The following is a 14,177-nucleotide window of genomic DNA, read 5'->3' as shown; positions in this document are numbered from 1 at the left end:
CCTTTAAATGTATGGATATGTAATCTAAACTCTCCTGACAGGACAAAGGAGTGTGGAGACAGATGCAGGCCCATCATTTGCAAACCCCCGGAGGATGCTGTTTCTCCATCAGCACATCGTCCTTTCTTCACAGCATGGGGACACTCACAGTGTCTGTATCACATCAAAGAAGACGGCTCTAACGGTGACATTGATGAATGCAGTGAAAACATCCTCACCTTTTCACAGTGCGCGGTGAACGGAAGATAAGACAAAAACCGACCGGTGTGACAAACCTCAGCCGGTGGCTCAAATGTATTCATGGAGCGACCCCTGTCGGAGGAAACGAGACACAGGGTCACATCGTTTATTTATGTTTAAACAGTTGTTGGCAAAAAAACGGTCTAAAGGTGGGCTATAAATGAGGGTGATTGAAAAATCAAGAAAAGGATCACGGGAAGGAAAACGTGTGCGTGTGTGTGTTTGTGAAAAAGGTGAGTAAAAAAAATGGTCGTGATAAAGGAAAATTGCCAAAGAAGCTCTGAAGTTAGAAAATAATAATTTTACAAGAAACTCAAGGATTTGTGTAATTATATGAGAATGTCGTGGTTTATTTTTGGAGATGTGTAATTGTATCTATTTTGTTGTGAAATAAAAAAAAACCCACTTTTTTTTCATTTCCTTTTAAACCCTTACAAAATACGCATAAATCTTGCATTTAAAAAAAAAAGTATGTCTTATTTAACCTATAGCAGTATGTAGGCCTATAAGACCCTTAATGTGTGTGATGTAACATAAACATGAGGAAACTGTGAAGACTCACACTCGCTCACGTTCAATCAAAGACATCAAGCTGACTTTTAGAACATTTACATTTGTTAATTATTTTTCGTTTCCTCTGGCATTCAGTAATACATTCATCTTTAGAACTGTAAAAAGCACACCAGACCTCAAATTGTTTTTGTCTTCATGTGGTCTAACTAGATGTTTATAACAGGACCACAGTTTCCTCCAAGAATTAAAATAATATTTAAAGTTTGGATCTTTAATTAAATGCCTAAATGAGGCAACGCAATATATATTTTAAAATGTAGCTATAAAATACCTACTACCATCTAATACTGTATAGCCTACATTTGAGTTATAATCCGAATATAATGTATATTGTTTATGTTGAAAACAGCTCCGGGATTAGACTGTGCATAATTCAAGATATCTAAAGAAGTAACCTACTCAAAGAAATATAGACCTTGATTTACGTAAAACGTTAAAAAAAAACTTATTAATTTACACCGAGTCAAGGTTTGAAACATCTTTTATCTGAACGGTGTGGCTTCATCTTTTTGTTTTTCTAGGCAGTGTCGTCAGTGAGTCGCGCTCATCGATAATTACACAGCTACAATACTTCAATATGAAACACATTAGAGAAGTCACTTGGTCTGTAGTTCTGCTATAGTTGACATAATTACTGCTTATAACTTATTTTATTTTTTAATGACGTCAGTTAGTCTGTGAATCTCACAGCTGTGAGTTTAGTGACCACTAAAATATCCTTTGGGATAAAATAATTACCTTTCATGTTGTTTTTTATTATTGCCAAGTTAGTCCAGTCTGTCATGATATTCCAATGTAGCCTATTGTGTGTGGACTTGAAATAGTACAATCTCGAAGTCTCGACTAATCTGTAGTCTATATCTCTTTATCAGAGGACACTTTTAAGTGCACACGTGTACAAGCAAATACTTCTACTTTGAGCAGCCGCTGAGTGTAGATGCTACAATGTGCAGCCTGTATCAGTAATAAAAAAGAAGACCCCTTGTGGTGATTAAGGGAAATAAACGCTGAAAGCTTAACGTGCTGTCGGCCTGCAGAGCGCTGCACGGTCCGAGTGCACTGAGTGGGAGGCGGCAACCTAAACCGACAATCACACACACATACACACATACACACTCAACTAAGAGGTAGTTGTTAGCTGTTTGTTCAGACCGTAGGAAGACATCAAGGGAGCCGCAAAGAAAAAAAAAAACATGGAAAATGAGAAGAGGAAGCTGAAGGAGAGATTTGGCCTGAGGCGGGACATCTTAAAGGAGTTCCTGGCGGAATTTCTGGGAATATTCGTCCTGATAGTGAGTACCTCCCTCTGCACCTGTCATACAGCTTAAACAGCCGCTTTAAAGCTTTGAACCGGCATGCTAATAAGGTGTCAAACTGGGTCTCCGGGGACTCAGTGTGACTGCTGTCTCTCTCATGTCTCTATTAGCAGATAATATATTCTGGGAATAACAGATTCTGCCTTTGATGTGCTGTGCTGTAATTTGCTCCTGACAATCACAACAAGATGTTGCTGATGTGGGAATGCTGTCCTCCTACACAACTTCCCCAGAAGGGCATTGTAACAGAATTTGAATCATTATCACCATAAGAATGTATGGTGATAATAGTTCACATTCTCTGTAGCTTCTCTGAATTATGATGTTGTCGGGGAAAATAAAAGTAAAATGAATGAGAGAACATTAACACTTAACATTAGAGAGAAGTATCTGTTTGTTATTATTGGTAACATTTGTCTGTTATTTAAGTTGCATGTGTTTACAGCCTGGACTGAGCTCCACCTGTCCCAATCTCTGTCTCCACTTTAAAGCAGCTTCCACAGCAGCCCTCTTTGTTTTTGGATGACTGCTCTTCTCCAACACTTTTTTGGTCTGAATTACTTCTGCCTTTTAACTAATAAGTGAGGTATTCATTATTTTCCAAGCTCCGAGTTGGACAAATTGTCTGTGGCAGTCGCAGGCTGTTGGTGGACAAGAGGGCTAGTGTTAATGGCGGGTATAATTGGAATAATTAAAAACAATGAGTCTTTCTACCTCCGCCCTTTGTTTTTTTTTGTTCTTGTCTGTGTCCCAGCTCTTTGGATGTGGTTCAGTGGCCCAGACGGTGCTGAGTAAAGGGGGTCTTGGGGAACCTTTGACTATCCACATAGGTTTCACTCTGGGAGTCATGATGGCCGTCTACATGGCAGGGGGAGTGTCAGGTAAAAAGAAGCAAACTCTTTTTCCTCAATTCCTGCACATCTCACATTCATCACATCACTTAATCCTCCAGTTTCTCAAACATCGCAACTGAAGATTATTTTCGGTTTCAAGTGTTCTCATAACACTTTATCACTCACATGTCAGGGTAGGGTTTAATACCAGTGTCCTGAAGCCTAAAATAATGACCCACCAACAACCAAAACATATCCAGCTAATGCTTCAATCGGTCGCACTCTTAACAAGATATATCCAACCAAAGATCAATCAGTTGTCTGATCCAGCTCTTTCTGCAAAAATGTTGACATTTAAAAAAAAAAACCAAGATGCTCTATCGGTCATTCAATCTTTTTCTCAGTGCCATGGGGGCAGTCAGCGAAAAAAAAAACACATAATATTATTTTGATATTTAAGACTGCAAACACAGTCATGAAACAAAGGTCACTGCTCTGTTTGTCTCTAGTGGAGATGTGATCTTTGGTCGTGGATCTCTGAAACAACAAGCCTCTCATCCAGGTTTCTCTGTGTCACTTTTATCTAAATGTTCGAAGTATCAACTAAAAAAAAAAAACTTCAATAACAGATCTGATACAATAAGATTATTGCTCTAGAAAAAGAAATATAGTCCATTCAGGAGATACTGAGTCCTGATGTGTTATTGGAACTTTTTGGGACATAGCCTACCTTAAGGATGACAGTAAAAAGAGTCTGTCTGAATTGGCAGCAGTAATAAGTAATAGGAGGTAACGGTTGTTCAATGTCACAGTGTTCCTAATGGGCTAATTTAGAAGAAATGATAAGTTGTATGTTGGTTTGTGTTCAGGACAGAAGAGAGTTAGCTTAACTTGGTATAAAGCATAAAAAGGTCAAAGTTGCTACAACTAAACAGCTACGACCAATAATATAAAATCAAATTTGCTAGCTTTAGAGTCACTTGTAGGCAGACGCTGGTGCAGCAAGATAACCAGCTGATTGCCTCAGGTCAATATTTCTGATACAGACATGAGATTGTTAACAATAAACTCATATAACTCTACGAAGTCCATGAAATACAGTTTCGGCAGATGGCTGTTTAACATGAGCCTGGTTCTTCTCGAGGTTTCTGCCTCTTAAAAAGGACTTTTTTCTTTGCCACTGGGACATCGCTGAATGTTGCTTAGTGCTGTGCTCGTGGTGGATTAATGTTTGGTCTTCGTAAATAGTTCAACAAAGAGTAAGGTCTAGACCTGCTCTTTTGTAAAGTGTCTTGAGATAATATTTGTTATGAATTTGCGCTGTGCAGATGAAGATTGATTGATATTCTACTCTAACCATTCTCAAGAAGTGTTATATGTGTTAGTCCACCAGTGATTTGGGGAAATAATATATTTTGTGAACTTGAAAACCATTCAAATTATTCATTCAGAAATGTAAGTGCGACGAAGAATGGAAAAGGATTTTTATCTTTCTCTCTTGTTTACTGTTGGCTGTTGTGATGGCTCTGACTCATGCTAACGGGGTTAGCCTGCTCCTGCTACATGTTTAATGATAAGAGTTGTAAAGCTTCAGAGGAATAGCAGAAAAGCCTGAGGACAGTGAGGTTAATATATGGAGAGCTTTTGCTGCATGACTGGGCAATTCAGCCGCAGGGTCCACAGCTCAGTGGGAAGCTTCTGTCCGACGACATCTCTGAAGATGATCATAGGTATTGGACTAATGAGCTTTACTGGGGCAGGGGTCTCTGGAGAGGAAGGGGGTCAGGTGTGACAAGCCTGGCTTTCTAGGCTTCCCTGGCAGGGAGGCCCCATAGGAGAAGAAAACACAATTGTTTTCACTTTGTAGTCCCAGATTTTAGATGACAGTGTACCGTAAGTGTGACACATCATGGTCACTCTAATGACCTGCAGTCTACGTGTGCCTTAAGCAGATTCAGGCAGATTATGTCAGATGCAATTCAGACAGGCAGGTCTGGCTGGTTGTCGTGGTCAGTGTTTGTGAACAGGACGGGGAGATTAACAATGGGCGCATGGCTGATACCCCCAATGGTGTTACCACAGTGAGGTCAAAGCCAAGATCCCAGAGTGTTAAATAAATGACCCCACACTGCCATCACAGCCCACTAACATTTGGCTGGAATGTGTTCAAACAAGCCTCTTAAGGACAATGTGAAATATGGGAAAACAGACTCTGGAGGCAAAAACAGACCCTCTCGCCTGCTCTTTGTTTGAAAATATCCTGAAAGTCTTCGATGAAGACGCACCAGAGGGTTTGAACATTAGCACTAAATGATCAGACAGCCTGTCACCGACTATTTTAATCCACTTAACTCAGTTCACCTGATCTGGGAAGACAAGGCACAAGATACGCACCAAACAGCCGAGTGCATTGTGGGCAATGTTTTTGTTGTTTTCATCTTGGCTCTTCTGATAATGTTATGCTAGTCTGATTTTCATCAAAAAGTAACAACCATTCACTAGTTTTAGGCCACTGCTTTATGAGAAGTGGGAGTAACATTTTATAGACCAAACAATGAAGTATGAACATAAATATTATTTAAAAAAAACGCTAACCAGCTCCTAACCGCTAAACGCTTCTACAGGTCATTTAAAACAATGCACTATTTATTTTATTTAAGTTGAACTTTTTGCGATCGTTGATTTATTGTGTCTACTCTTTTGTTGCGTTGTTCCAGGAGCTCACGTGAACCCTGCAGTCTCGCTGGCCATGGTGATCCTGGGGAAGTTGCCTCTGAAGAAGTTCCCTGTGTACGTGGTGGCACAGTTCCTGGGGGCTTTTGCTGGATCCTGTGCCGTCTATGGGTTGTATTATGGTGGGTGTAAATGCATAAAGCCATCATTAAGAGAAAACTGTCCCTGACAGTAGGATAGCTAGGTTATCTGGGTAACTTTTCTGATTTAACCCAGAAAACTCATCAAGTTGTAAATGTTGATTGAGGTGTGGAAATGGGGACATTGGTCAATCTGCTTCAGGAGATCCACCAATGATAATAAAAAATGTTCCAGCAAAGATTTTTCTATCAGATACTGTTTAAAGTGATATTACTTGAAAACAAAAGGCAAAGACTTTACAAGCTTGTAAGTAATACTTGCATTTACATTTGCTTATATTAACTGTATTTACTTTTTCCACAGATGCTTTGATGGAATTTACCAATGGACAATTCCTTGTTACTGGTGCAAATGCTACAGCCAACATATTTGCATCCTATCCTGCAAAACACCTCTCAGTCCTAAATGGGTTTGTTGATCAGGTGAGACAAAGGTTATAATCGTTAACAAAAACTAAAATGTAATAAGTGGCAGGCCTATAGGCCCATAAGGCCAACCCATGGAGGTTGTGGTTGTTCATCTTTTGCATTTGAATATATTTTCTTATTATTGTATGATGTTTGGGCTACTTGTTTGGCCCTTTTGGCTCTCACCCCTGAACAAGTATCCCATATTACAAATAAAGACTCACACTAAAACTAATAAAAACAAAACTAAAACGAAGCATTTTCACAAAACAGGAACTAAACGAAACTAACAAACCAGCTTTTACAACTAATAAAAACTCAATCGCAATTGAAAACAAAAAGTCAGAATGAATCAAAAATAATAAAAATTCCCCATTATTATAACCTTGATCCTTACAATATCCATACTGATGATAAAAATGTATACTTTATACAAACTGCCTGATGACTCTAAGCATCTAATGGTCTTAAATCTCTCACTAGCTTTGTTTTTTTCACCCCTTTCTTTACATGGAATTATTGATGGGAGTGAGATGGCAAACCTTTTCAAGTGAGAGTGTGTGTGGAAGCTACTAGAGCATACAGAGATATATGTGAGCATGCATTTAGTGCAGTCATGGGCATGAATGGAAGTATAAAAGGTCATGCGAGTTATTTTCTGGAGTATGAAAAAATAACGTTGCAAAGCTGAGAATAACTTCCATCTGTTCAGAACGGGGTCAGATGCACATGTTAGTTTATGTATCTGTGAAGCCCACTGGGGCATTAGGTTTCATTAGTTTTTATTTTTTCTAACGCCAATGTAAACGACATATTGAATTTAATTAAGAATGTGTTGGAGTGATGTCTTTGATGGGGATTTACATAAGGATCACAGACTGTATGTTTAAACGACCTCAAATGAAGAACATGTTGAGTTACATAATTATTAACATTTTTATTATTTAGGGGTACCTGACTTAACCCTTTTATTTCTGAAATATTGTATTCTTTTATATTCTCACTCCGCATGGTTATTCATTAACAGCCATATGTTTCTTTATTGTTCAGCTGCCCTCTAAGATTCAAAGGGGGGGAAAGGGGAAGCCCCATAATAAGCTTAGACAAAATAACATAGGGCAGAGTTCACCACAGCGGATATGGTAATACTAAACATCCACTCAAAGACAGCAACAACAAACAAACAAACAAAGTTATAATGACTGAGGTTGTGCTAATTACCTGATGCTTTTGTTGTAAAGGTAATTGCAACAGGCGCGTTGATCCTGTGCATCCTGGCCATCACTGACAGGAGGAACATCGGGGCTCCAAAAGGTGTGGAGCCGCTTTGCATTGGCCTGATCATCATGGCCATCGGAGTGTCCATGGGTCTGAACTGCGGTTATCCCATCAACCCAGCACGGGACCTCGCCCCACGCTTCTTCACCGCTGTGGCGGGATGGGGCATGGAAGTTTTCAGGTAAGAAAACAGAAAACAATTCCTGTATCACATGTGAAAAAAAAAAAAAAAAACAGTATCTGAAAAATGCAAATGTAAAAAAAATAGTGTTTGACAGTGTCATATGTTGTATATCCATGGCCGTGTTGGGACTATTATATTTGATTGAACCTATTACTGAGACAGGAGTCCTTTATTTACTGCTGCTCTTACTCTTAGCACGACCGAGTAGAAATGTGATTTAAGAGACTTTAACCAAGTGGCTGCTTTATCCTGCTTTAGTCACACATGAAGAGCAGCATTTGAAGATCTGCTCTCTTGACAATCTGAATCAATATTGCAAAAGCCATGCATGTGTTTCCTGCATTTTTAAAAAGGGCTGTGGGATCTAATTTAAAGAGAGCAGAGAGTTTCCATGCACAAAACATGTCAAATATTCATTAGTTCATTATTGAAATGTCATAATTGTAAGTTCCTGTCTCTCTTTTCTTCCTTGCTACCACGGCTACTCCTGGTGCTGTTTTTATTATTAATATATTTTACTTGATACTATATACTAAACTTGATATTGATGTTGAAAAATATGTTTTTACCTCTTGGGGGCAGCAGATACAGACACAGCTTTCATGTATCACTTTTGTAAAATGTGTTAAATCAAAGCTGTTAAAAATAGGTTGGCCAAACAGTCAGGAACACTGATCAATTATCAATCATTTTAAATTGTTTCTGACAAAGTGATGAATGATAAAAACAATGACTCTGATTTGATATCTACAAACTACATTAGAAAATATCTTGCAGTGCTGCACTACAGTCACCAGCTGGTTGACTGTGTCTGTCTGCTGTTTTGGGCTACAGTACGTAGGTAGAGTTCAGTGGGGTTTTTTCCCACTGAAAACAGATGCTTGATACTAATTAAAATGACCTCATTGGACAAACAAAACAGTAAAGTTTTTGACAAGACAGCTGAACAATGAGCTGAAAACTCACTATAATGGTCTGTGAAGCTCAGGGCAGCTGCATATAAACAGGATGATTGTAGTCGAATGTTGAAATCTTGTGGGTGTTTCATATTTTTGGTCCCTTTACAACTCTAACCCTTTGTTTCAGAAAAAAAAATGTTTCCTGAAACTTTGAACGCTTTACCTACTGAATGAGCTAAATTCATTTAAGTATACCTTTAATTATTCCGGTTATTTCAAACGTGTTAACGCGATCAGATTTCATTAAAAGACAACAACAAATTATTGATTACTTCAGACACTCCAAATTGCAACTAAATGCACCAATCACAAACGGTTACATCACACTGCAGAGGCCCATCCTGAAGTCACACAGTTTTACATTTGATATACTGTCTGCACGTTGCAAACAGGAGGTGGGCAAGGTGCACCTCTGCCTCCCTTTCACTTTGGACTTTGTCAAGAAGGCAAACAAAGCTGTCACATGTATATAAACTAAACATGTATATAAACCATATGGTTCACAACAGCAGACTTCTGTTTACTGTACTCACAGGATAAAGGAGAGCACATTTCAAGTATTTGCAAACACACAGAGTCTGGTTAAACAACCTTTTAGGACCTATCGATGTTCTGTGCAGAGCTTCAATATTGGCGCAGTGTTGTTTTATGAAGTCAAGTAACCAAAGTCGGGCTTTCGCAGTAGAACAACCCCAGAAATTATCGTTTTCATAGTTTAACAGTCACTAATAGACACCTTTTTCCTTTCTTCTACCATCTATTTTCCCTCAGTAGGTAATGTTAGGATCATTTACTGCAAATGTTATCTTTTAAAATTGCAATTCCAAATGTTTAAGCATGATTTTTGTATTTCTTTGACCTGGGACAGATTCATGCTGTATGCATCTTCACATTCAAGGCGCTGTTCAGCCCTTTAGCCTTTTCTTTTCAACCTCTGAATTCAAAAGTGTCTGTTCATGCTGCTGAAATGCATTAATGGAGAATATGAGGCACAATATACTGCTTGGATAATAACATTTTGTTTAATAGCACTATTAATAATTCTTGATCTATCTCATAAAATAACACTATATTAAGTGGTTGAAGGTGGTCTGTCTCCATTACACAGCTATAAACAAGTCCAGATGGCTCTCTTGGCGTATATATATATAAATACACATATTGCTTTAATGCACATATAAGCCCTTGGTCATATCAGGTTCATAACATGTAAAAAATACCAGCTTAATCTGATATAATCTTTTACATTTCTGATTCAAATACAGCAACTATGAATGCTGTGTATTAAAATACACTCGAGGCAGGCTTAAGATTTCTGTACATTACATCCCTTTTCAGTATGGACTATGGAGAGTAGTACTTGGCTCCATTAAATGTCCACATGGCTTCAATTTGACCAACTGAGTGTCTCTCATCCTGGCCCGATCATTTTAGCTGTGGCAAAAGATTAAAGTCTATAATCCAGCCATCTCCTTCCTTTAGTCTTCTTCCTGTACCCACAAGAGAGAAAGACGACCTTCTCGGATGCTTCTTTACATTCAGCCCTGTTAACTGGAGCCCTTTCACCAGCAGTAAAAACTCCTTACAGGTGAATTGACCTGCAGGACTCTAATCTCCGTCTGGCTCTGTCTGGGGTTAGAATGAGGACACATGCACCAGGTCTAGCAAACAGAGCTCCTCAAGACTTTGCAGTAATCTGGGATAAGTGAATATAACTTGCCTCAGGTAGGATGATATAACCGTAGACATACAGATTGGGGAGGGAGTGTTCTTTATTCCATTTCAAAGAAAACTACAACAAATTTATAACGTACTTCTATAAAACTGGCAGACTAACAAGAGACCAAAGGAACAAACAAGGTTCGAAAGTGATGAATTAGAGTGACCATAATTTAGAGTTTTTGATTCATAAATATGGACAAAGTCAAAAATAAAAATATTCACATTGTGTTGCATAATATCAAATTGTCATGAATGTACTGCATTATATTTCATGGCATTGAAGTATCTTAAAATAACATATCCCATGCCCATTGCATTGCACAATATTGTTTTCTATGGTACAGTATAGTATGACATAGTATTTAATCATATGATATAGTTTCCTTATACATATTTTAATGTCTCATATCATATCCCATCTTACCCCTGTTCTAACCACCTGCATTACAACGCACTGTTTCATATTATATGGGATCATGTTGTACGGTTCTGTATGGTATCAACATGTAAAATTGTATTGCACTGCATCATATCGCATCCTATTGTATTATATTGCAACATATTGTGTTGTTTATAAATACAGTATATTTAAAGCATCATCTCATATGGTATGGTAGTGTAATTATCTTGAGTTGTCTGATGAAGTGAATGTTCACAAGTTGCTCATGTTAGCATCGTGCAAATTGTATTTATTTATTTATTCTTGTCCGCAGAGTCTTTCTAGTATTTTTTCCAGTGGAGGGTCAGTCTCAGACAGGAACTTACTTTTAGTGGATTAAAGGTCACATGTTATCTTCCTTATCAACCAGTGAAAACAAGTTTTAGAGCTCCCAAAACATGTCTGTGAAGATTCTTGCTAAAAATCCACCCTGATCCTGTATTTCATCATGCATATAAACCCCTCTATTTCAGCCCTGCTCAGAACAGGCTGTTTCTGTGTCTGTAGCTTTAAATGCAAATTAGCTGTTTGACCACGCCCCTCTGGCAGGGCTTGGGTGGATCAAGGGCCTTTCAGATAAGACGTGTCGCACGCTTAGCTCGCTGCGAAGTAGGGCGCAGAGCAAAAGGGGAGAGCGCACTCGAGCAGAAAGCAACAGCGCGCGTTGCTAGGTAGTCGGGAAAACAGCTCAGGAAAGTAGCTTCTGCCACAGCACTATGTAGTCCTATGTGTCCACTATTTAGAAAAATGCCCCGACTTTTCTTCTGCTACGGAGAGGGAGACGAGCAGCAACGAAAAAGATGGTGTGTGTTCATGATTTTGCGTAGTATGTGACTTTTAATAAAGTAGTTTCTAAATAGCCACATTGTATCTTATTGATTAGCACAGGTCATTTCGTATTGTATGGCATTGCTTCTCACAGAATCCTATCATTTCATATTGTATGGTTTCTATTTGTTTTCATTTTGTTTTCATTTGCATTTGTACAAGATGTTGTGTAAATACTTCTGAATACATACACATGTAGTCTGTCATAATAACACGTGTTCGGATCCTCATCCCTGCAGTGCTGGAGGTTGCTGGTGGTGGATCCCTGTGGCAGGACCAATGGTGGGCGGAGCAGTCGGAGCAGGAATCTACTTTCTCTTCATAGAGTTGCACCATGCTGAGCCTGAGAAACAAGAGGAAAACAATGTCCAGGACAAGTATGAAATGATAACTGTAAGTTAAATTTCAGAATCAAGATAGCGGAATAAAGTTACAATATCCTTGCGATTCACCTCAAAAGGCAAAAATGTCCATCCAGACGAAGCATTTTTATACATTTCTACAATAATTCTGAAAAAACGTACATGTCATGGTTTAAAAGAAAGCATGTATCTGATTACAAATATGCATGAATGTTTTATGAAGCCTTTAATGTTTCTTTAATTAGAATATCTTGGTTTTTTTTTTATTTCCCAGTTGTATCTAGTCAAATCTTTGTATGGAGAGTCTCCTCTGTATTACAGGTGTGCAGTATTCTGTATAGTTTAATGTTTCCTAATCAGGATCATCTGCTCTCATTAGAAATATTTGCCAAGAGTCTCTACAGTATGTTTATTTTGAATGCTGTCTAACAAATGGGAGCACATAGCACTTAGAGACCACAGCAGAGGTGGGGTCATTTTTGATTGTTTTTAGCCGTAGTGTTACAGTTTGGACATTTATGTTGAGAGACTTTCTCCTTCCATTCCCGTCATGCTTTGCATGTGTTTAAAAACAGTTATGTGTTTCATTGCTTCATGACAGTATTTTATTTTAGCTTTTAGTACACATTTATTTAGAACATCCAGCCTTAACATGATTAGACTAGTGTTACTGATTTTTTTCTCCATAGTTTTTTGACACACAAACCTTAACCCCAAACCGTGAGAGATTCAATTGTACTGCATGCATTGACATTGTAAAACAACACACACGTTGCACAATACACAATAAATCATGACAATCACTTTGTCTTTTTTCATCTCTTGATGAGATTTTGTGAAACAGGAAAGTTAAGAAAGTCAGAAGCACAACATCAGAGGGAATTTGTTGTAATTTCCCAGAATTAAACATGATTTGGTTCATATTTTGATACATTTCTTGCCCTGCTCTACACGTCTTTGATGCTTTAGCTTATGTTGTGATTCAATTTCTTAATTTGTTCTTTTTGTTGTTGATTATTTTCAGTTGTTTTTTTCTAAGGTAGATAATGAATATTATTTTTGTCAGTATTATATGTCTGAATAAGCTATTCTTCTTTTACACTCCTCGTTGTGTCCTGATATGAAGTCAAGTTTAATGATACTATTTCTTTCTTCACACTAGGATCAGTGGTGTAAGCAGAGTATTTTGTGATACACAAATGTAACTTTATGCAATGATGATGCTAACCCCAAAAGATATCTGATGTTTTCAGAGATAAATTGAAAAATAAATCATAACAGCACTGCGACAATCATTCAGTGATTTATTCCCCTATTAAAAACATTTCTTTATTTATTTTCAAAGATGACATTTTGACTTATAATAGTAAGAACAGCACAAAAATCTGCTTCAGCTACTGAGGTTTCCAGCTCCTGTTATTATTCAGTCTACCTCATTGTCACACTGTCATGCTGGTGCACTTCCATAGCAGAGCCATCTTTAATTATTAGTTAATAGTAACACCTCTGCTTTTCCAACCATGAACAAATCTGCTTTAAAATACAAAATGAAACACAGTGATTTAAGAATTTGTATTTAAAATGACAGTTAGGCCTACTTATTGAAATTCGTTTAAAAAAATGTAATCTAACAAAGTAATGAAAAAACAGCCAAAAGTGATTTGAGAAATTGCATGCCTATGTAATTTAAATTGTCCAAAAAAACACTGGCAATTTAGTCCTAATTGCCAAAAAGCTAAACCATCCTCACAACAAGCATATTCAAGAGTTATTCAAGAGTAGACACCCACACCCACACACACACACACACACACACACACACACACACACACACACACACACACACAATAGTCCACATAAGTAGGACGTACAGCAGAAATTAATTTCAGTTTAAAAGAAGAAAACTGGAAACGCTTATATAAGCTCATGCAGAATGGATGAAGAGTGTTCTTTTTTGCTTCAGTGGTTTCAGAGCTCTTCCTCAGAGTGCTTCCTCCCTATGACATGGATGATAATAGCTTTATGTAATAATGGATCACACTTGTTTCTGTGCATGAGCCTTTTGCTCACATGAAAGTGTTCCCTTCAGTTCTTTCTCCTCAATCCCAAGAGGGAACCTGTGTATTTGTATCCTCATGGCAGCCTCAATTCATGACTTTCCC

The 14,177-nt window shown here is 38.0% G+C and overlaps 1 protein-coding gene across 1 annotated transcript; it reads left to right on the top strand.

The window, feature by feature from the left end:
* The first annotated feature begins 1,871 nt into the window (after positions 1–1,871).
* On the top strand, positions 1,872–13,301 carry aqp9b (aquaporin 9b). Its single transcript, XM_061038873.1, has 6 exons — positions 1,872–2,105; positions 2,884–3,010; positions 5,680–5,817; positions 6,140–6,258; positions 7,485–7,702; positions 11,893–13,301. Exons 1-6 carry the CDS (start codon positions 2,007–2,009, stop codon positions 12,053–12,055), a joined length of 864 nt encoding a protein of 287 aa, XP_060894856.1. The 5' UTR covers positions 1,872–2,006; the 3' UTR covers positions 12,056–13,301.
* The last annotated feature ends 876 nt before the right edge of the window (positions 13,302–14,177 follow it).

Source organism: Labrus mixtus, chromosome 1 (genome assembly GCF_963584025.1).
Source record: "Labrus mixtus chromosome 1, fLabMix1.1, whole genome shotgun sequence".
Lineage (NCBI taxonomy): Eukaryota > Metazoa > Chordata > Actinopteri > Labriformes > Labridae > Labrus > Labrus mixtus.
The sequence above is the reverse complement of the archived record's forward strand: the minus strand, read 5'-3'. Positions and strand labels throughout refer to the sequence as shown.